This window comes from Erpetoichthys calabaricus, chromosome 11 (genome assembly GCF_900747795.2).
Source record: "Erpetoichthys calabaricus chromosome 11, fErpCal1.3, whole genome shotgun sequence".
Classification (NCBI taxonomy): Eukaryota; Metazoa; Chordata; class Cladistia; order Polypteriformes; family Polypteridae; genus Erpetoichthys; species Erpetoichthys calabaricus.
Window position 1 is genome coordinate 95,922,857 of NC_041404.2, and position 23,289 is coordinate 95,946,145.

At 36.6% G+C, this 23,289-nt stretch overlaps 1 protein-coding gene across 3 annotated transcripts in view; it reads right to left on the reverse strand.

Moving 5' to 3' along the window:
* Window positions 1-847: 847 nt before the first annotated feature.
* The window catches only part of zgc:195001 (uncharacterized protein LOC567531 homolog), an 83,176-nt gene continuing 60,734 nt past the window's right edge, over window positions 848-23,289 (reverse strand). For 2 of the 3 annotated variants that reach the window (XM_051933560.1, XM_051933561.1), the window contains 3 exons: window positions 10,770-10,805; window positions 4,860-4,889; window positions 850-1,760 (listed from right to left, as the gene is read on the reverse strand). In XM_051933560.1, the coding sequence (XP_051789520.1) occupies window positions 1,225-1,760; window positions 4,860-4,889; window positions 10,770-10,805 (602 nt within the window). In that variant the 3' untranslated portion in view covers window positions 850-1,224. Of the gene's footprint in view, window positions 1,761-4,859; window positions 4,890-5,037; window positions 5,100-10,769; window positions 10,806-23,289 lie in introns of those variants that run through there. The other variant, XM_051933562.1, reaches the window with a different exon arrangement.

A 23,289-nucleotide genomic window follows, 5' to 3' on the forward strand; every position in this document is an offset into this window, starting at 1 on the left:
CAAATAATTATAATATTTTAAACTTTTGTATAAGAAATTAAAAAAAAATCTGCCTCTATTTACACTTACGCAAAATTAACATCTGCATTCAGATAATTTAGTGGAAACAATCCCCAATGCACTAATAAAAATCCCCCAATAGTCAAATAAAAATATGCATGAAAAAATACAACAATGTGGGTTTCAAAGTAATTCCATTATTGCGTCTCTAGTCTTTTTTGCCCTCCATGATCACTGGTTTATTAAGAATTTATTTAAAATGTACACTAAAAGTAGAATTCAGATTTCATTCATCCTTATTCTTCAACCACTTTTTCTTGTCAGGATTACACAGAGCCAGAGCCCACTTCTGTTATACTAGATGCATAAGTAAGCTATTACATGAATTAAGGTAATTCTGTTAGGTACAGTTACATTAGCAACGCTGATAATTAAACCAATCATTATCAATTGCACAGCATGCCCATCTAACAACTAGACCTCCAGATTGCTAAAATATGTTGTCATTTATTTTGAAACAGAAATAGTCCAATGCATTAACCTTCTCATATATTCTGTGCCTGTAGTGTGAGAATATTTGCATAACCTTCCTAATCGTGATAAATGAAGAAAACAAGTAATGAAGATAATAGTCCATATGGCCAATGAAAATTCAGTTTAGCTTTTCTAGAAAGTCACCACTGGTAAGGCAACTTTATGTGTGTACAAAGTTTGTAGTGTTAATAAGTAAGTTAGGGAAAAGAAAAGAACATAACACAATACTGCATGAAGAGGTGCAAAACATTTTATTTATTTGCAAATGAGGAATCTAGAGCAACACTGTGTGATACTCACAGTTATCTTTGGCCTTAAAAGAAAACAGTAACAACACAAAATATGTAGTTATTAATAAAGAACCATGTAATGCAGATTTAAAAAGCAAAATTTAACTCTCATTTTTAGGGGAAAATTAAATAAAGAGAGACATATTATAGATATGACAGTCCCATTGAAAAGTACTAACACAATCATTTGTTTTAAATGGCACCTCATTTACATTGAGTCACAGGGCCCCTTTAGTTCCATTAAGAATAATATAAAATAACAAATGTGAAAGTAAAGATACATATTTTTCACAATAGTCATTTTGATACATAGCATGAATTTGACTGTCTTAACAGGTCATGAACTGATGAAGGAGGGCAGATACAGTGGCATCTTTCTACATCCTTTTGCCAGACTTTGCTATGGTTTGCACAGAAAAATGCTGGTGTTAGCCCCCACCCAGAAACATGGGTAGAGTGGTTCAGTGAATACAGCTTTGAACTGGTACAGGAGGACTATCTCACTCTCACTGCCAGGGGAAACACCATAGAAATGTAAGCTGCCATTATTATAGTCCAGGTAAATTCCAATGTGAGGACTTGGTGGTGCATTGATTTCTTCTGACTTGCTGTTATGCCAGACCCTGTAGCTGGAACCATCCCATCCAAAACTCCAGGATGTCTCTGACTCACCCAGCCCACAACAACCATCACTCCCTTTACGACCAATATTCTCATACGTAACTCCAATGTCAGCTCCTCCTTTTAACTCAACCTCCCAGTAAAAGCAGCCACCATATAGACTCTCCTTGCACAGCACTTGAGGGATGTATTCAAAGCGTTCCGGACGCTGGGGGTACGGACAAGTTTCTTCCCTTCGGATTATTTTCCTGTTGCCTTCTGACAACCAGAGATTCTTCTGAGCAGTGTTGGGGTTAAATGTCAGCTCAAGATAATCTAGTCAAAGAGAATTGGATACATTACTAATAGATCATGTTCCTCGTGAAGTATTATTTCATTTATTTTCATTCAATATCTATTCATTCATGTTCTGAGCCCAAGTATTCCAGTACATCACTGGGAAGTACAGTCTTTCCTAGTGTAATTCTTGACTTTTTCGCAAACTCCAGTTTTAACAGATTTTAATTTGTAGTCATAAATTTCAAACTAGCAGCCCCTTTCTTTAACAAAGTATGGCTTCAATGCTGAACAAAGAGTATCAAAAAAGTGGAAAGTGAGAAGAGGAAGAAAGTCTATGTTATGAGAGTTAGGCATCACTTCATAATATGATCTATAGGAGACCAAAATTAATGCATTTACTGGACCCCTGGAACTAACAAAATGCTGGCGCTTGTATCTGGAATAAACTTACACTGGTCTGTTGGACAAGTGCAACTATGCAGATGGATAGTACAAATTTTTTATTTGAATATTTCTGTATTGTTTTGGGTTGTCTTCCCATTTCCTCCTTTAGAGGACTGCACAGAAGCAACCAGCTGTAAGCCTGCCTTGGAGCTATTGGCCACTTAGTGGAAACTGGCAACTTGGGGTTTTTGAGTGCCTAATCTTTCGCATAGTGCCAGGACAATAATTGTTTTACTAGTTAGAAACTGAAGATTGAACACAGGCTAACAGTTCAAAAACACAACAACACTGTTGCCAAGTAAAAACATACAGCATGCAAAGAATAAAGAACATGTTGAAGGGTGATAGGGATGGTCCACAGAGCAGAGTGTTAGATTGTAATTTAAATCTGAATATAAATTATGCATTTCTAATTAAGGAAGACTGTAGTTGATCTCTATAGTTAGCAGAGGGTAGCTTAGTACAAGCTGTACTTTTAAGAAGAATGAAAGGTTAGCTAATTTAAGGACTACCACTGACAGGGAGAAGTGGGAGAATAAAATAATTTCGCTAAACCAATTAATTAAGCTGAATAGAGCTAATAGAGTTTACACAGCTACAAAAAGTGACAGCAAACCAGGAGGTACAATATGATATATTAATATATTAATATTACACTGAAAATCAAAGTCAAAAATTAAAATTACAGGCTCATCCAACTTGCATGAATTTCATCACAGCAACTCATAATGTGACTCAGTAGCATGTATGGTCTCCATGTGCCTGTATGCACTCCTGACAACATCTGGGCATGCTCCTGATGAGACGGCACATGGTGTCCTGAAGGATCTCCTTCCAGACCTGGATCAGAGCATCACTGAGATCCTGGACAGTCGGTGGCAATACTTGGGGGAGTCAGATGTACTGATAAATAACATTACAGATGTTCTCAATTAGATTTGGGTGTGGGGAGCATGCAGACCAGTCAATCGCATCAATGCCCTCATCATTCAGGAACTGCCTACACACTGTGACCAGAAGAGGCCGGACATTGTCCTGTACCAGGAGGAACCCAGGGCTCAATGCACCAGTGTAAAGTCTGACATTGGCTCGGAGAATTTTATCCCAGTACCTAACAGTAGTCAGGGTATCATTGCCTAGCACAGGGGTAGGCAACGTCGGTCCTGGTGAGCCGCAGTGGCTACAGGTTTTCATTCCAACCCAATTGCTTAATTAGAAACCAATCATTGCCAATCTCAGACCTTATTTAATTTTATGGCTTGCTAGTCTGTGCAATGTAAGGCTCTTATATCGTAGATTTTTTTCCTTTCCAAAGATATCATCCAAATGATATGAAGCCTAAAACAGATCATTTTCAGTCTGTCACATTTTTCTATTAAGTGTTTTATTAAATCAAACAGTACATGATGAACACACACAGATGTAATTGGAAAAAAACTAGCTGGAGAACTGCTGGCTGCTTTGTCTTTTACATCTTATTGCTAATAAGGAGCAATTAAAACACTGAATGCGCAGTTTAAGATTGAAATAAGCAATTAAGGTTGGAGAACCTTAACAAGCGAGACCACTAAAATGAAGCATCAAAATGTCACTTAAGCAATATGTGCTTCATCAGCAATAATTGAGTTCTCGTTAAGGAACTGGGTTGGAACAAAAACCTGCACATACTGCGGCTCACCAGGACCGACGTTGCCTACCCCTGGCCTAGCATGTGGAGGTCTGTGTTACCCCCCAACATATATCTCCACAGACCATCACCAACCCACATACAAACAGGTCGTACTGGATGATGTTGCTGGCTACATAACATGGTGTCTCCAGACTCTTTCACATCAGACACATATGCTCAGTGTGAAACTACTCTCAACTGTAAAGAAAACAGGGCATAAATGGTGGAGCTGCCAATTGTGGTATTCTCTAGTGAATGTTATTCAAGCTGCATGGTGATAGGCTGTGACCACAGGTCACACTAGAGAATGTCGGCCATAATGCCACCCTCAAGGAGTCTGTTTCTGATGGTTTGGTCAGAAACATGCCCATCAGTACCCAGCTGGTGGTCATTTTGTAGGGCAGATACCAGTCCTGCTGCCTGGGTTGATACCCTTCTATGGCCCTGTCCAGCTCTCCTCGTGTAATGGCCCATCTTCTGAGATCTCCTCAATGATCATGAGACTTTACTGAGAAACAGAGCAAACCTTCTTGCAATGGTACGGACAGTATGGATGTACCATTCAGGAGGAGCTGGACTGCCTGTGCAACCTGCAGGTTCCAGTTGCCTAATGCTATTAGTAGTGACAAGGACACTAGCAAAATGCAAAACTAGAAAGAATCATTCAGGAAACATAAGGAGTGAGCAATTGTCTATGGCTACCACCATGCTGTTGCTTCTCCAGTGCACCTGTTGTCACTTTCATTTGCACCAAAGCAAGTGAAGTTGATTCACCATGCTTATGCTTTCGATCTGGACAGAGTGATATCATTGACTTGGTCTTAGACTGTTATGATTAAGTGTTCCCTTCAAATTTTTGAGCAGTATATAAAAGATACAAAAAGTCAGCTGCTCATCAATCAAGAGAATGCACAACAAACTGGCAAAAAAAGACAACTGTACTGTATTCAAAAAGTTCTCAAAACAGTTTCATGCATTACAAATTTAACACAGCTACAGTATTTGCATAATATTGTTCTTACACTGCAATAGTTCTTGCCTTGATCTTGGATCTAAAAGAAAGAATTAAATAAATTAATTTTATTTTTCCAAACTATTTTATTTCAATAATACTAAAAAGGAAAACAAAAACAATCTACAAAACATGACAGCAGTTCTTTAAAACAATGTAATGAGAACAACTGAAAAAACATACTCAACTCATTACACTCTCCATCAATTCCTTAAATAAGTAAAAAAAAAATCCAATTTATCCAAAGCCTCTGTAAATGAAAAAAGAGCTTTTAGTGAATAGAAAACAAAATCTGAAAGATAACAAGAAGATCTACCAGAGTATGGAAAGGGATTACATATCACAATCCAGCCATTTCATATATTTCTCTTACTTTTTTATATTGCCAAATTGGCCTGACCTAACAAGATAATTGTTAAAATATTGAATTTTTTAACATACAGATTTTTAAGAATAAATATACTTGGAGCAAGGGAATAATATACAAATAACTTCCTAAAATTAAGGTGGACAATCTTGAGAGCAGTACAGAATATAATGAAATAGCCTCTTTTAAGCAGTAAATGTGCTCACATCGTGTACATGTACAGTAGTGGCCAAAAGATTTGGCAGTGACACAAAGGTTGTGTTTTGCAAAATCTGTGTTTTCAGTTTTTGTTTTGGCAGTTCACATTGTTTTTATATTTTTGTACAGAGTGATCAGATTAATTAATTGCAAAGAGTTTTATTGGCATAAAAAGTTAACTTTTTCACAAAAACCCATTTTCATGTGTTTTGACCCTGGCATAAAATGATCAGCTAAAAGTGTCCAGCAAGTGCCAGGACCATCTCCTCCTGATGGCTACAGAATTGTGTTGCCACCAGTGCAGAGCTTGCTCAGTATTGACAGCAGGTGGATGTGAACGCATCTGCACGCACAGTGAGGTGAAGAGTCAAGAAGGGCAGCAAAGTAGCCTATTCTTTCCAATAAAAACATCAAGGACAGTCTGAAATTCTGCAGCAAGTACAAGGATTGGATTGTAGAAGACTGGAGCAAGGTTATCTTTTCAGATGAATCCTCCTTCCGACAGTTCAGGACATCTGGAAAATAGATTGCCTGGAGAAGGAACAGGTGAATGCTACCATGAGCCCTATGTCATGCCAACAGTGAAGCATCCTGAGACATTCCATGTATGGGGTTGGTTCTTGTCCAAGAATTGTATCAAAACGTCCTCCAAGAGCAACTTCTCCCAACAATCCAGGCGCAATTTGGTAATGATCTGTGTATTTTCCAGCTTGATGGAGAACCGTGTCACAAGACAAAAAGTGCTACACATAAACTGGAAGAGACTTGTGCAGACTCAAGGCTGTAATGGCTGCCAAAGGTGAATCTCCTAAGTACTTAATTCAATACTTTTTCAACCAATTATTTTGTGTTTTTACTATTAGAAAATAAGTTAGATCATTCTGCCTAGATCTGCTTTAACTTTGATATTACACTCTTTTTTGTTAATCAATGTAAAGAAAGTGAAAATAAATCCATTGATTCAATGTTGTGTAATAATAAATGTAAAACTTCCAGGGGGTGAATACTTTTTAAAGGCACAGTATCTATTTTTGTGCTTATGTGCTTAATTAACTCTTACACATTAGTGCTCTATTTGTAGTGACCTGAAAGTGAGGAGAGAAATATTTTACAAATTTTCCAAACTCAAAAAGTGGCTTGGTACTGTATATCAGTGGTCTGGTGGACAACAATAAGAACATTAAAATTTGCTTTTCTGCATTCAGTGTAATTCTCCCCATGTCTTTATAATACTACAGTGACTCTTAAACACGGTAGTTTAACACATATAAAAAATACTCTGGCAACAGAGGTGGCCCAATGTGTTCAACTATTGAAAAATTAGCATGAAATAGTTATGTAAACTTCTTTTTAACATTTTATTGAATTTATTAAAAGCAAGTAATATTCCATACAAACAAGTCAAACTTGATAAAACTAAGTTCAAATCAGACCCTACCCATGAGAAAGAGTGCAAGGCCAACAGCCAGAGTAAAGCTTTAAGAGTAGAAAAAAATGGGAAAAAATCCTTTTCCCTGATTTAAGTGCTAATTCTAAAATAATATTGTTTAGATCCTGCTAGGTTTTTAAAAAGCTTTAAATAGATCCTCTAAGTGAGAATTTCATTTTTTCCAATTTCAAATAGTATATAACATCCGTTGCCCACTGACTTAAAAGAGGTGGGTTAGGATTCTTCCAGTTGAGCAAGATAAGTCTACGTGCCAATAGTGAAGTAAAGGCAATTACAGTTTGTTTCTCCTTCTCCACCTTAAGCCCATCTGGCAGTACACCAAACACAGCTGTTAGTGGATTAGGAGGGATTATGACACCAAGGCTGTCTGAAAGACATTTTAATATTTTGGTCCATAATGATGTTAATTTGGTGAATGTCTAAAACATATGGCTCAATGAGGCTGGAGCTCAATTGCAACATTTGCAGGTTGGATCTTGCCCTGGAAACATTTTGGACAATTTTAAACAAGACATGTGCTCGATAAAATATTTTAAGTTGAATAAATGCTTTAGTCATATGGAGTTAAAGTGAATTCTGTGCATGGCTGCCCTCCACTTCTTTTCTGAAATGTTGAGTAAGTGATCCTTTTCCCACTGTAGGTCTTTGTAGGGTCTCCCTTTGGATGCATGGATATTTTGAATTCCAAATAAATTAGTTTATGATTGAATCTAACTTCTTAAAAAATGATTTGTTAATGAATATGGGAATCCTTAGAAATAGAAAAAGAAGCTTAGGAAGGATATTCATTTTGATAATATTAATTCTTCCTGCTAAAGTGAAATGAAGAGTAGACCATCTATGCACGTCATGCTTATGTTTTTCCATGCAGACAGCAAAATTTTTGCTATTAAAGAGCTTTATGTTTACTTGTGATGTTTACCCCTAGATATTTAAACTGATTTGCGATGATAAAAGGGAAGGTGTCCAATCTAATATTGTGTGCTAGGGAGTTCACTGGAAAGAGAATACTTTTATTCAAATTAACTTTAAGTCAAGAAATCTTTTGAAATTCTGCTAGTGCTGTTAGGACTCCACGCACAGTATTTTGTGGATCTAATATACTGTATATAGTACCATATAATCAGCATACAGTAATATTTCCTGTTCAAGTCCTTCTCTGATAACTCCCTTTATCTCATAAGCATTTCAAAAGTGAGCTGGAATATTTGGCCAGTCCAATCTCTGTGCAACCGAAACTGATCCTTGCTTAATAAGTGGGTCTCCTGTAGAAATACTATTTTAGCTTTCTTCCTTTCTCTTTAATTCTTGATTGAGACCTTTAACATTCCAGCTCACAAAGTTAACTGTTTGGTCTTAGAAACATTACTTCTGAAGTTTTGTTGACATTTTGTAGTTTTAAATTATTATTATTACATAAGATAGCTTTGACCTTAATTTCCAGTTTTTCCAGGAGTTATTGCCATGAAGCCTTTTGTTACATTGTCACTTACAAGTGTAAGGATTAAAAAGACAGATTAGAAATAGCTTCCTCTCTTTCTCTCCCCCTCCAACCCCCTGCCCCCCCCCCCCCCATTTTGCCTCCCCATGTGAAGCTAGACCTTACTTCACAAAGTCCCAGTCCTCTGACATACCTAGAGACAGAACACTTCCAAAATAAAACAAGCCTCCCAGCAGCAGTGTATAAGGATTAAAATAGTGATATCTATTGATAATACATTCCAAATGATATAAACATAAAATATAATCTTAAACAGTTCTGAAGGAGCAAACCCAGGGAAAGATGTTAAACTGTAGCCCTAGATAAGCAGATAATGTGATAGTAAGCCCTAATACAAAAAACCAAGGGTATGACGTTAAACAGTTATGTAAACTTCTAAAGGTATTAAAGATCACCAAGTTTGATTGCATTATGAATAATCTGAAATGCTAATGTTCTAAGATTAAATGTGATTTAAAGTTAGTTCTAATTAAAATAAAATGTTCTTTTATAATCTAAACTAGTTAAAAAGGCCACTATCATTCCTGACTACTAAAATCCTACAAGCATGAAATAAACTATAAAAAATCTGAAAATATTATATTTTTATTATATTTCAGAAATCTCACATTTGGAACAACATGGTACTACATATAAACATCCATGAAAGCCTTTCAGGTGAATTAAAAAATGACTAAATGTTGCAAATCCAGGAGGAGCTCTTTTTGCTAGTAATGGCAATGAGGCAGGGCAACTGTATTACAACAATAAATACAGAACACTCTATATGACTTGGTGGTGCCTTTCAGACAGTAACTTTACCTTATTTCTCAGAATATGCTCCAAAACATGACATGATTGCTGAAGGAAACTGAAGTGATGCTATGGTATCAATGTCACCTATTATTGAGGACTAAAAGCTGAAGCATCAGTCTTTGCCATTTACTTCTCACTGTTAATCAACACTGCATGATCACTCCAAATCTTCCAACGTTTTGCTGTTCACAGAAACTCCTATGTCTGGACTAAATCAGCTTTAGCTTTAGCATTCTCAATTGACCGTGGATGTGTGTGTGTATATGCAACTTGCACTTTTCTATTTAGCAGCGGGACTTGAAGGTCATCAAACATGTTAAAATAATAACCACCTGATGTTTAATTTTTTCTCAATAGTACATTTGCACTTCCATTTTAAGCTTTTCCAAATTAAGACCATGCAGCACATGCCAGTGAACAAATATGAAACTCCAGTAAAATTTCCTCTCTTGAAGGTAGCGACAATAATTAAAAAAAGAAAGGAGATTAATATCAAGAATATCCAGAATGCATCATTTACAAGACATTATATCATCCACTGCTGAGTTGAATCATGCTAAATTTAAAAAACGCCACCTAGGAAGCTTATGAACAACTCCTTCACTTTGTGGAGAAGACCAGTAATGCATACAGAAAATATTTTTTATCAATTTGTTACTGGTCCGTGTTTGTTTGTAAGATTTAACTATATTCTAGCTTGCATTCCCTGTTTGTTTAAATGACTATTCCTTTGTTTATCCATTTTTGAATTAATTTATAATTACAAATTCATTATATGCACTTCCAATATGCAGCTAGTTCATTACAGGCAGGAAGTTTGACTTATCACACTTACTGTATCAGAATCTAGCTCAGCTTAGACTTCCTGTAATATACCATTATTACTATTTTCAGTAGTCCCTTCCTATATCTCTACTTCTTCAACCTCTATCATGTCACCCTAACCACTTCCCCCTCGTCTCTATAAGCATTTCTCTAACCGTTTTGTGAGATAGTCAATCTGACCTGCATTTCAAGCATTTCTTATTATCAGAAGTACATTCTTTTCATTTAATTACAATGCTGAATTTATTTATCATATCATTAAGATCAACATACGTATAACTCCTCAAGGAAAAAAACATGTTTAATTTCAGGTGCTTTACAACTGACTGGTCATTGATTTTCAGATTTTAAAAGAAGAATATTGTAAAACAAAGTAATAAAAAGTAAAGTAAGAACAGGCTCAGACTAAACATAAAGCACTTTCTTTCTCTCTGATTTTTTGCAATCCCCCACTAATCACATCCATTGCCAAAAGGAAATAATAATTATGCATGCATCTTATTCACTAATTCAGAAAAATAGATGTATTTGAAAATATCATTAAAACAAAACACAAAATAATATTTAATTTATCAGAAAGTGCTATACAGTAGGTACTGTACATGCAATTATTCATTCAATATATATTCAATAAAAATACACAAATTAACTCTTTTTTAAGATTATAACAGTAGTAATATAAGAAAGAAAGAAAGAAAGAAAGAAAGAAAGAAAGAAAGAAAGAAAGAAAACTATTTTAAACATTTAATTGCACAAATAGACAGTAGGACAGAGTTTTTCTCACCAGTCGAATTTTTTGCAGCTGACTCATTTTTTTCTTCTATAAGAAAAAAAAGAAAAACACTAAGTATGCTCACTTGCATGTCAGTTTCCAAATACCTACCTTTAGCCTGGTTCAGATAACTTTGTAAATATTGGATTTTCATGAACCATGAAATTAATAAGCATGCTTAAATCATATATTATGGTCCTGTTATTAAACATACACAATGAAAAACCTGCAGATTTTCAAAATGTGGGAGGGATCATGAATATGTGGAGATCATGCAAATGGTGTATATATGAACCTCTGCAAATTTTTTAAGTCAGCTGGTTAGGATGATCCTTGATGGAACTTAATTTCCTCCAGCTCTCCTCTCCTCTCTAAAACTAAATGAACTTAAAGGTGAGTTGTCTTTTTCTTTTGGTAATGGCCATTTTTGTATGGAGAATGGAGAACACATCATTCCTGATAGAATAGGCTTCAATGGAAACCCACATTGAACAAAAGCAAACGATACCAAAACAATCATGAAAAAATCTTAAATTTCTTGTGTTATCTAGTCCAAATGTTGTGTATCCAGTTGTATGTTCACAACTTGGCAAATTCATGCATTTTGGCTAAAATACTGTTAAATAAACCCCTTCTGAAAATCCTTTTCTAAATGAAAGTGGTGTGCACTCAAATGAAATTGAATTCTGAGTTAAAGACCTGCCCTCTCCACTGCTACCATCCTTTGATTAGGAGCCCTGTCCAGCAATAGCTTGTCCAATCGCTACAATTGACACGTCACATCATATCAACATTGCAGGTCTGAAAGAGGCGTATAATTAGAAATTACATTACATGACAAAGAAAGAGAGTGAAAACATTATTGGTTGGAAATTATGCCTCACATTATCACATTAGTACATATCTGAGATGTTTCAACAAGCAGGTCAATGAACCAGGGTAGTTTCACAACTAAAAAAGAAAAAGCCATAAGTACTGACATTGTAGCTTAATTACCAGTACATGAGGAGAAAAGCAGCTCACTAACTCCAAAGTTCAAATAAAATTGAATGCAATTCTCTCTTCCCCATAGAAGCAATTTCTGGAAGTAGTTTATTTAACAATATTTTATCCAAAATGAGTTTAGGATATTTTAAGTATATGCACTCCTAGTAAAATTTCCTCCCTTGAAGGTAGCAACAATAATTAAAAAAAGAAAGGAGATTAATATCAAGAATGCATCATTTACAGTACAAGACATTACATCATCCACTGCTGAGCAGGATTATGCTAAATTTTAAAATGCCATTATGTCTAGATATGTTCCCTGAATTCTGTTTGTGTTTCTTTTTTAAGACTTTTTGGTCTTTTTTAAAGTGTTTTTTTATATGTTTATTGTAATTATTTTTAATAATGATTCATTTATGCATTATGTTTCTTAGTATGAAAATAAGTAGGCCTGTGTTGCTTGATTTTGGTGCAGTGTTTAATACCATTGACCATTCTATTTTACTACAAAGGCTAGAAACTGACACTGGGCTTACAGGCCATCTCCTTGCCTGGTTTGGTTCTTAATCATCAAATCAATTCAGGCATGTACTGAAATGTGCTGACAGAACTCCATCATTATAAGGTAAGATATGGAGTCCTACAGGCCTCAGTACTGGGAGCTTGACTGTTTTCACTTTACAAGCTTCCACTTGGAAATATCATTAGAAAGCATACGGTTAATTTCACTTGTATGAAATGATTTTTTATTTTTTACAAGTCTGACTAAACATGGCAACTATACTTTATGTTCTCCACACTGTATACATTAATGTGTTAACTGTATAAAATGTTTGCCAGGCAAATAAATAACATAAGACAGCACTAAAATGCACTGAAGATTAGGTACTGCAGATATTTGAGTTAAAAGCAAAATTATGACATTCACTAACTATCATTTCTTTAAGTGATCCTTCTTTACACTAAATACAGTTCCTCACAGTTTCTGAAAGTCAGAGATGATTTCTTTAAAATGCTGCTCCATCACAGAATGAAAAATAATTGAATCATCTATATACGTAAAACAACATTTCTACCTGTTTGGGAATTTTCTCCATCAGCTGTTAAAAAGCTATCCTGGCATTTTTAAGCCTAAAGGTCATTATGTTGAATAGGAAAAGTCCTTTTGGGGTGATTCATGCAGGTTAAGTAAGAGTCCCTGGAAACATGTCTGGCAGGTGTTTCTCATTTTTGTTTAATCAGTGATTGCATATTAGTAAGACTAAAGCACAAGGAAGATGTACAGAAGGGTATATTTGAATATACATGGGCTCTACCCAAAGCCAGCTCTTTTGTATATGTTGTTTCTCTCCTACCATCCACTTCAACCGTGAATGCAAACCACATAAAATTACACCCGGAATCCATTAACCACCGTCTCCTTCCCTAGTTAGTCCTCATAACTTTAAATGATTTTAGAAATATGTAGATAAATAAAAATGTAATCTATGAATTAATTGAAAAATACATTGCATAAAAGGAAAGTAACACAAATGCAATGCCCTGCTACAATTCCTAATATAAATAATGAATATATAACATAAATCCAATAAAATTCAACTTGTCTTATCCATACTTAAAATATATCAACCATAGAAGGTGCTCCTATGACTCAGTTGAAAATTATTCATTGAATAATTTATGGTTTAGGCCATGTAGACAGTGTCAAATATCAGATAAATCAAAATTACAAGCTAAATCAATTACTTTCTTCCTGTATTTTGGAGGTTTCCAGCTATTCCAAATACTGGTGCAGACTATCCTTCCTCCCAGCTGCTGATTTTTATCATTCTTTTAATGATAAATACTTTTTCTTTATTCATAATGTGTTGATCTTTATTTTTGCAATGATCTTGTTAACTCTATTGTTGCCAGACACATATGCCCTGAAGAAAAGGCTGGATGACCTCAAAGTCTCAAAAACATTAAAAAATTCTGTACAGTAGGCAAACAATAACCCAAATGAAACATTAACAATTACCACAAAGAAATAACAATGCTGAATACATTTGCATACATTTCCAAATTACTAACTGTTGCTCCTTTTAGTATTTTTTACTTTTGACGTTTGTTGATTTTAAAAAAATGTACTACATACTTAACAACGTTTTTCTTGGTTACATCACTCTGTTGGGAAGTAATTGTTTTTATCGGAGCTCTTGGCATTTTGTAAGAAATTTACATTTTTTAAACTTTTTTAAACTGGTTTTAATAAACTGTGTTAACTATGTGTCAACGACAGATGCAGTGTTTGAACTAGTGCAGATGATTTACAACTTTGACCTTTCTCTAAATAAAGAAAAGAAACTCAATGCACTGCAAATGCATAAAAAAGCTATAAGAAACTTGATTGACATATTAATATTTATCACTGTGGGCCATGGAAAAATAGCTTCCTACAATCATACCACCTTTGAAGATGTAATTTAAACATTTAAATGTGTGTATGAGAATAGAAAAGATAATTTCACCCCTTTGAAGTTTGTGAGTTATCTGTATGCAAAATTCATGCAGGTTAAGTAAGAGTCCCTGGAAACATGTCTGGCAGGTGTTTCTCATTTTTGTTTAATCAGTGATTGCATATTAGTAAGACTAAAGCACAAGGAAGATGTACAGAAGGGTATATTTGAATATACATGGGCTCTACCCAAAGCCAGCAACACAATCACCGTTTTCGATATGAGAAAAGGCATGTAGAGCCTCAAAGTCACCTGCAGGCATTTATGGTACCTGTATACTCATGAAGAGTGTCACAGGTGGCTGGGTGCGGTCAGCAATCAGCCGCCTATTTAAGGAGCCACCTCCCTGCAATTAAGGCTGGAGTCGGGTGAGGAGGAAGACGAGGTCGGTGCAGAGGAGGCGAGGAGAGGCCTGACGTGAGAGAGAGAGAGAGAGAGAAAGAGAAGAGGCTAGTGAGAGCCTGGACATTGGGAGACTGTGGGGCTTGGTGGCGGTGCACTTAGTGACTGTAAATAGTAATTGTGTATAATAAACGTGGTGATGAGTGGAAACGTGTCCTCCTGTGTGTGTCTGGGCCGTCCTATTTCACAGTGGCGTAGCCGGCAGGATGCTGCACCTGGTTCAAGGTGCGGACCTGCATTCCAAATAATATCTGTGAAAGGCCCGGCACAACAGGGGAGCTCACCCACGTGCTGCAGGGGCGGCGTGCACCCAACCCCGCAGGGAAACGCAGTATCGCGGACCAGTGGAGGTCCGTGGTTGGACTTTGTGTTTCAGGGGCGGCTCACTGACGCGGTGGCCAAAAAGGAGGGCCGGACACACACAGGCGGACACCGATTCAGCCATCACCACACGTTTATTCACAATTACTAATATTTACAAGTCACTAAGTGCACCGCCACCAAGCCCCACAGTCTCCCAAAGTCCAGGCTCTCAATAGCCACTTTCTTCTTCTCACACAACACTCTCACTCGGGCCTCTCCTCGCCTCCTCTGCACCGACCTCGTCTTCCTCCTCACCCGACTCCAGCCTTGATTGCAGGGAGGCGGCTCCTTAAATAGGCGGCTGATTGCTGACCACACCCAGCCACCTGTGACAAGAGATACATGTTCTCATACTGTATGTCAAATGAAGAAAAAGCTATATGAACTGATTTTGAGATTGACTGATCAATTAAATTCCTTGATATTTTTTTCTTGACTCGCATTTCATCTCTCAATTATTTGCTCAATATACTGTATTTAGATAGGCAGTATAGGCTCTCACAGTTCTAACACTGTGAGATCTCTGATAAAAACTGAAGTTATGGACTTTACAGGAGTAAAAAATCACAGATATGAACTTTCTGTCTTCCTGTCATGAAAAATGTTTTATTAATATGAATAAACATGTTTCTGTGAGGCAATCCATTATCTTAATGTGCCATGGGCATGATCTCTTCTGCTCATTTTGTCTTAATCTCTATCTAAGCGACAATAGTGGCAACCCTCAAGGACCCTGGCTGTGTGATCAATTTAACTTCTACCAAGCACTGAATTATAATGAATATTAATTTTGAGTAAATTATAAACCACATCTACCACAACAACAGGCAAAATCATCTGACGCTGCATAAACTTGGATTTCTAAATTGTGTAATAAAGATGGTCTATGTATACTCGGGACTCTGGATGTACCAATCAATAAGATCCAAATTCTCTATTCTCTTTGCTTTTTTCTTCTAATGGGAAGTTTTGGTTAGTTTATAAGTTATTTGTTTGTAGGATTACTTCTGAACAACATGTGTTGTTTTGCTGTACTTCTTTCGCCTCCTCTGCACCTGGACCTTGACTTTCTCAGTCCTGTTCTTGCCATAACAGTACTGTGTCCATTCTATATTTTTCCATCCTGGAAAACCTATCTTTAAAAATATCAGCTTTGTATTAAATCCTTAGTGGGGGATCCTTTGACCTACACATATATAATCTTAAACGTTATTGATCAGGGTTTCCTCGCACAGTCCAAAGACATGCAGGTTAGGTGGATTGGCGATTCTAAAATTGGCCCTAGTGTGTGCTTGGTGTGTGGGTGTGTTTGTGTGTGTCCTGCGGTGGGTTGGCACCCTGCCCAGGATTGTTTCCTGCCTTGTGCCCTGTGTTGGCTGGGATTGGCTCCAGCAGACCCCCGTGACCCTGTGTTCGGATTCAGCGGGTTGGAAAATGGATGGATGGATGGATGGATGGGTTATTGATCAGTTTTGTTTATTTCGGTTTATCTCAATTAAACTTGATCACAGAACAAATAAATGAAGATAAACATTTCACACATTATTTTAATCCTCAGTTTTTATATAAGAATGTTTCACTGCAGTGCTGCTTTCAACATTGTCTTATGAAATACAAATTACTTCTAATGTTTTACACTACTGTATGTCTTCAGGAAACAGTTGATGATTAGCCTTGTAATGTTATGCCCAATTTATTGTAAAAATCTATATACTCCCATAATGTGCATTCCTACACATTAAAGTATCGCTCCCCCACCCTAATGATCTACTTCTGCTTCAAGTATAAGGTAAACACTGTCATCTAGTGAAATTTAGCATCTCTTAAGCATCTTCAGATACTTAAAATAATTGTTTCGAAGCAGAAGGTTTTACTGATCTGGGACCCTCCTGTCTTGAATCAGCTATAATCCAAATACTTGGGCCATACACTTTAATGGCCTGCTTCATCATAAAAGGAGTTCCAGCTTCACAACATGCATAAAATATTCCAAAATCTATAAGTGCCTTTGTCTTGAATATAACATTCACAAAATAATCTTTATAAATCAAAATATTCATTAACAAAAATTAAAAAAATACTTAAAACAGCAAAAAGTAGTCCCAATATGCGATCCAAATGAGTAATTGAGAAAAAGAGTAGAAAACAGTACTCACTAATCTACCACCCAACTTCAATGTGCCAATCTGAGCTTCCTGAGCTTCCTCTGCTCTGACCTATACTGCCAGATGGAGGGCTCAGGAGTAATGTCGTAAGGACGGACCCCACAAAACACAAGGGACAAAGAAGAACACAATATTACACTTAGAAACATAATGATACAAAAACAGAACACTCTTAACATAAAAAATGATTATAGTAAACATATGAAAAACACTTTAAAAAAACAAAGAAGACATAGATAGGAAAGGAACATAAACAGAGACCAGGGAACACATCCTGGTTTGCACATAACACTACTATTATGACTTTTGCTAAAGTAACATCTAATTCTTTTCAAGTTGACAGAAACTGGAGTCTATCCTGGCAGCATCAAACAGAAGACAGGAGTTGGCCCTCTGGATAGGGCAGAAGTCCATTGCAGGGCCCATTCAAGTGCATCCACACTGAACTGTTTAGAGTCACTAATTAACTTAACACATATCCTTGGGATTTTGGAGTGTCCATGTGAAAGGCACACAGACAATAGTCAGGTGCAGGATTCAAACTATGAATACTTTATCTTAATTCTCTCAATTATCAAATGAACTACCTGATATTTAACTCTCAAAGATTGTCTTAGACAATACAAACAAAACACAAATTACTTGAATGCACATGTAGGTGTTATTTTTGACACTGAAATAATCCTCACTTTCTGTGGTTTCAAAGACTTATCTTGTTCTGCATAGAAACATTGCAAAATGAAAGTTTGCTTATATGCAGAAAAAGGATAAAAAATTAATTCATATGTATCATGCAGAATTAAAAATGGCAGTACTTTGTTGTCAGATTGTTCAAATAATTTTTTACTTCAGTATTGAAACTACAGTAATAACTACTTTCATTGATTTAGCGAGGATCATAACAAGTGTGATTGTACAATGCTATTTTAAAAATCATTGCACTTCGTTTCACTGCTTCCTTGATTAGGTTACTGCAACAACCTGGAACAAGACATTAGAAAGGATATGGCACCACTTATAACAGACCAGATGTCATACTTTTGCTATATTCTACCAAAAATCTTCTTTTCTTCACCCTAATCTATAATAAAATGTGACAAGATGAACCTTATGGAATTTATGTTAACCAGAATTATGAGTTTAAATTAATATAAAAATGAATTATTTTTTATTCATGTACTTTAATAACATAGTACAAAATGCTGTCCAATGATGTTGAAATAAAATCAGTTAAATAAATAAACATTTATTTAATACAATGAGGGGTACAACTCAAATAGTTTCCAATAATTTATGAGCAAGGTTCAGGAAGCCCCCCAAGGTAATGCTTCGATTTCCATATGGTGGCTTTGGTTTTTGCGACACTCTAAAAAAATTTGACAAGTGTAGTTGACCCATTCTGATTTAACAGTATTTTGTTGTGTGTGTTATCGTCCTTTTTTTAATGAGTATGCAAGTCATTAGCAGTGAGTTTAGACTAGTTGAAGTTTTTTGGCTGACCACAGAAGACAGCAAAGGTTATGGAAGAGGATTTGTTCATCTTTGGGTATCCCTCTAAGTACAGTATGTTTAAACCTGATACACAGTAACCCATCTGTTTCTTGCTGACTTTCTTTATTTTCTTTCTCTGCGCTCCTCTTACTTCTGTTTTTTCCTGTGCTACATCCATCAGGATTATTTTTGTCAACAAACCAACATGTATTATCTTGCGTTCTTTCAACTATTTAAAATATTCAGACTCCTGGCATACAATCCAACATTTTTTTTCTGCCTTTTTACCTACTTGCATGTAAATAGATGATTTAAACCTGTACATCAGTATTAATAAAAACTTTGTGAGTTTGATACAGTTTAGTTAATTTTATTTATGTAAAGATATCAATAGCCAACTAGCTTTTTTACATTTTTAAGAACACCTATCCATCCACTATTAACAGCAACAAATAATCTTGGATGGGGCACAAATCCATCACTGGCCATTAAAGAGGTAAATTAATCCAATGTTAATAAAATACGATTTATCTAATATTCTTACAAAAATTGATAAGCAAGTTAGACATCTGTGGCTTGACCATATGTATGTATGCACAATATGCTAGAGTGAAATTTATATCCTTTTGTACCTTGATAAGACGTGCACTAAAATGAGAAAATACAAAGAAAAAAATATGTGAACTTATTGAATGTCTATAGATAAACCAGGGATGGGTTTCTTGAGAGCATTGTAATGTTATGAACTTTGTAAATTACATATTGAAACTTATTGTTAATTTACAAGTGTTTCTCATAATCCATCTGTAACAAAGATATCTAAGAGACATCAAAGGTAATATGCCCTGGCTTCAAATGGGTATTTTTTTTTGAGTTGTATCCAGGTTGAAATCCAAAACAGAACTGATTTTAGTTTTATAACATGGTGGCTTTAAAGGCCATGACAGGAAGTGACATCATCTGGGCCGAACCGAAAGTGATATTGTCAAGACGAAGTGACATCATCCACAGCACCGGAACCGGAAGTGGCATCTTTAGATTCAGAAGCGACGTCACCCATGGTGGAGGTACCGGAAGTGATGCCATCAATACCATCGATAGCGGAAGTGACATCATCAATAGCGCCGGCACCTAGTGGGATTTCCCGTGGATAGTCTGCAGAGGACGGAGAGAGAAAGTTAGTGCAGCTCGCCACTCCCTGGTCTGGCGTGGTACTACTATTATTTTGGCCCTCTACTTCCTCCTAATTGCATGTGTGTGACACCATCACAACTAAAGTAGCACATTAAATCTTTTATAATCTAGCTGTTCCCCAACTCAAATATTAATTACTAAGTGCTTCTTAGACTCCTGTACCAACCATAGAGAGAGACAGAGCTCACTAAATTCATGTCATGACAATTGTGAGATAATAAGAATTAGATATTTTTATTTGACTATATGATACATATCATTTTCATGGTGAAATGTACAATATTATATAAATTATTAAGCTCACTTAAATAATTTGAAATGCATGTTTCAGGGTTTACATTCCGGGTCCTCCTTGTGTGGAGTTTGCATGTCCTCCAGGTCTCTGCAAGAGTTTCATCCGGGTGCTCTGGTTTGTTTTCACAGCCCAAAGACAACCAGGTTAGGTGGATTGGCGATGATAAATTGACCCTAGTGCATGTGATGTGTGCATGTATGTAGAGTGTGTTCAACCTGAGATGGACTGACACCCTGTCCAGGGGGTTGTTTCTGCCTTGTGCCCTGTGCTTGCTGGGATACACTCCAGTCCCATGTGACCCTGCAAAGCATTCTAAAGTTTAGAATATGGTATTGAATGGTAATTTCCACTCTATTAAAATCTTATAGTATTGCAATGGGAATGAGACAGAGTACAGGAGTCAGGTGAAGAACTTTGTTTCTTGGTGCAGAAAGAATTATCTGCAACTAAATATCAGCAAAACCAAGAAACTGCTGATTGACTTTCACAGCACTAAACAGCCTCTAAGTCTGGACACTGTTCAAGTATTGGATGTAGAGGTGGTGCACTGCCATAAATACATGGGGGTTCACATCAATGGCAGGTTGGACTGGTCTCATAACACAGAGGAACTACAACATATATGAAAGTGCAGAACAGGCTCTATTTTCTTATGAGAATTATGTTATGTACTTTACTTTTTTACTGTACACATACAGAAGTGGTAAATGAAATTGTGTTATGTCTTAGATAAAATCTCATTTTTAATATCTAACCATTTATTTTTACAAAAATAACTTTATATCTACAGGCATTCTTAAATGAGCACAAATTAATGACAACCCAACCATTATATTTTTAATATTACTTTTTTATTAAAGGTTGAGGATTAGGGGGAATGAAGCACAGGTGTGCTCCAGAGAGAAAGAGTCTTGCACGGTGTGTTGCCTTCTGGGTGCACAGGTGGGAGACCTCCCTGGAAGGGTGGATAAACTCTTAGCCAGAGCGGGGGTGGATCCAGTTCTCATTGTCCATGTTGGAACAAATGACATACATAAGCGTAGTCTGTCAGTTCTGCGATCCAAATTCAAAGAGTTAGACGCCAAGCTGAGGAACAGAACTGACAAGGTAGTCTTCTCCAAAGTTCTGCCTGTGCCGCGCGGCAGTCCAGGTAAGATTGAGGAGATTAGAAGGCTTAATGTGTGGCTCAAATCTTGGTGTGCAGGGTAGAAAGGGATAGGTTTATGCGGCATTGGGACTCCTTTTGGAACAGATGGGACCTGTTCCGCCGTGACGGGCTACATCTGAACTGGAGGGGCACCAATGCATTGGGGAGGTGTATGTGTAGGCTAGTAGAGGATTGTTTAAACTAGAGAATGGGGGGGCAGGGAATTTAGGACAGGCAAGGTTTAGATCTATACATGGGGGAACAAACAACGGTGTAGAAATAAAAATGCATAGTAATGTAAATTCTAAGCAAACATTTAAATGTAGAAGGAGTAACACATTAAAAATAGCTTGCCTTAATACTAGAAGTATCAAAAATAAGGTAAGTGAGTTGGAGTTATATGTAGCAGAGCATAATTATGATATTATAGCAGTAACGTAAACCTGGCTAAATAACAAAGACGGGGATGAGTGTAACATAGAGGGATACACATTTTTCAGGAAGGATAGACAGAACAGAAAAGGAGGTGGGGTTGCTGTTCATGATAAACAGAATTTAAATTTATGTCCTCTACAGTTGGATGATGAGCCCCGTCTTAGTGAGGACATGTGGCTTCGCTTGGAAAAAATTAGGGAAAGAGGTCTTATTTTAGGAGTATGTTATAGACCACCCAATTCAGACAGTAATTTCAACACACATCCTTTTAGTAATATCAAAAAGGCAAGTGTACAGTGAGATATTATAGTCATGGGGGACTTTAATTATCTAAATATTAACTGGGATAACCTTGTAGATGGAGGAGCACAAGAGCAGGAGTTTTTATAAGTAAAAAGTGACTGTTTTTTAACACAGCATGTTAAAGCACCAACACAGGATGAAGCCTGTCTGAATTTAGTATTTAGTAATAATCGGGATAGAATTGAGGGTGTAGAGGTGATTGAACCACTAGGGTCAAGTGACCATGGTAGGGCTAATTTTGACCAGATGCGACAATGTCTGAGTAGGATACACTGGGATAAGCTTTTAAGTGTGGAGACAGCTGAGGAGCAGTGGAACAGGTTTAAAAATATTTTACATGTAATGCAGGACAGATACATACCTAAACTTGGAACTAATAGGAAATTTTTAAAAATTCCACGGTGGATTAATAAAGATTTAAAAAAGAAGTTGCAAAGGAAAAAACTTCTTTATAAGGCATATAAGACTAATGACTGCAAAGTGCATATGAGAACATGAGGGCAACCATTAAGAAGGATATCAGGGAGGATAAAAGACAGTTGGAGAGGAATATAGAAGATAAGGCAAAAGAAGACCCTAAGAGATTCTTTCAGTATTTTAGTAGTAAAAGAACAGTAAAGGAGGAGGTCAAGTGCATCAGAAATAGTAACGGGGAATTAAAAGATAGGGCAGCAGAATCACAATATAATTTCAGATACAAAGATTATTAATTAGGATGGAAGATTCAAAAATTTTAAAATAGATAAACAATGATGCAATGTCTATTTATATTGTAGTAACCACAATTGCACAAAGTGCTCCAAGTCTTGGGCGGCACGATGGTGCAGTGGTAGCGCTGCTGCCTTGCAGTTAAGAGACCCGGGTTCGCTTCCTGGGTCCTCCCTGTGTGGAGTTTGCATATTATCCCCGTGTCTGTGTGGGTTTCCTCTGGGTACTCCGGTTTCCTCCCACGTCAGACATGCAGGTTAGGTGCATTGGCGATTCTAAATTATCCGTAGTGTGTGTGTGTGTGTATGTGTGTGTGTGTGTGCACGCCCTGCGGGGGGCTGGCACCCTGCTCAGGGTTTGTTTCCTGCCTTGCGCCCTGTGTTAGCTGGGATTGGCTCCAGCAGACCCCTGTGACCCTGTAGTTAGGATATAGCGGGTTGGATAAGGAATGGATGGAATTAAAAGATACAGACAATGAAATAGTGGATGCCCTAAACTTACATTTTTCTGAGGTGTTTACAAGTGAGCAAGTGGATAACCTCCC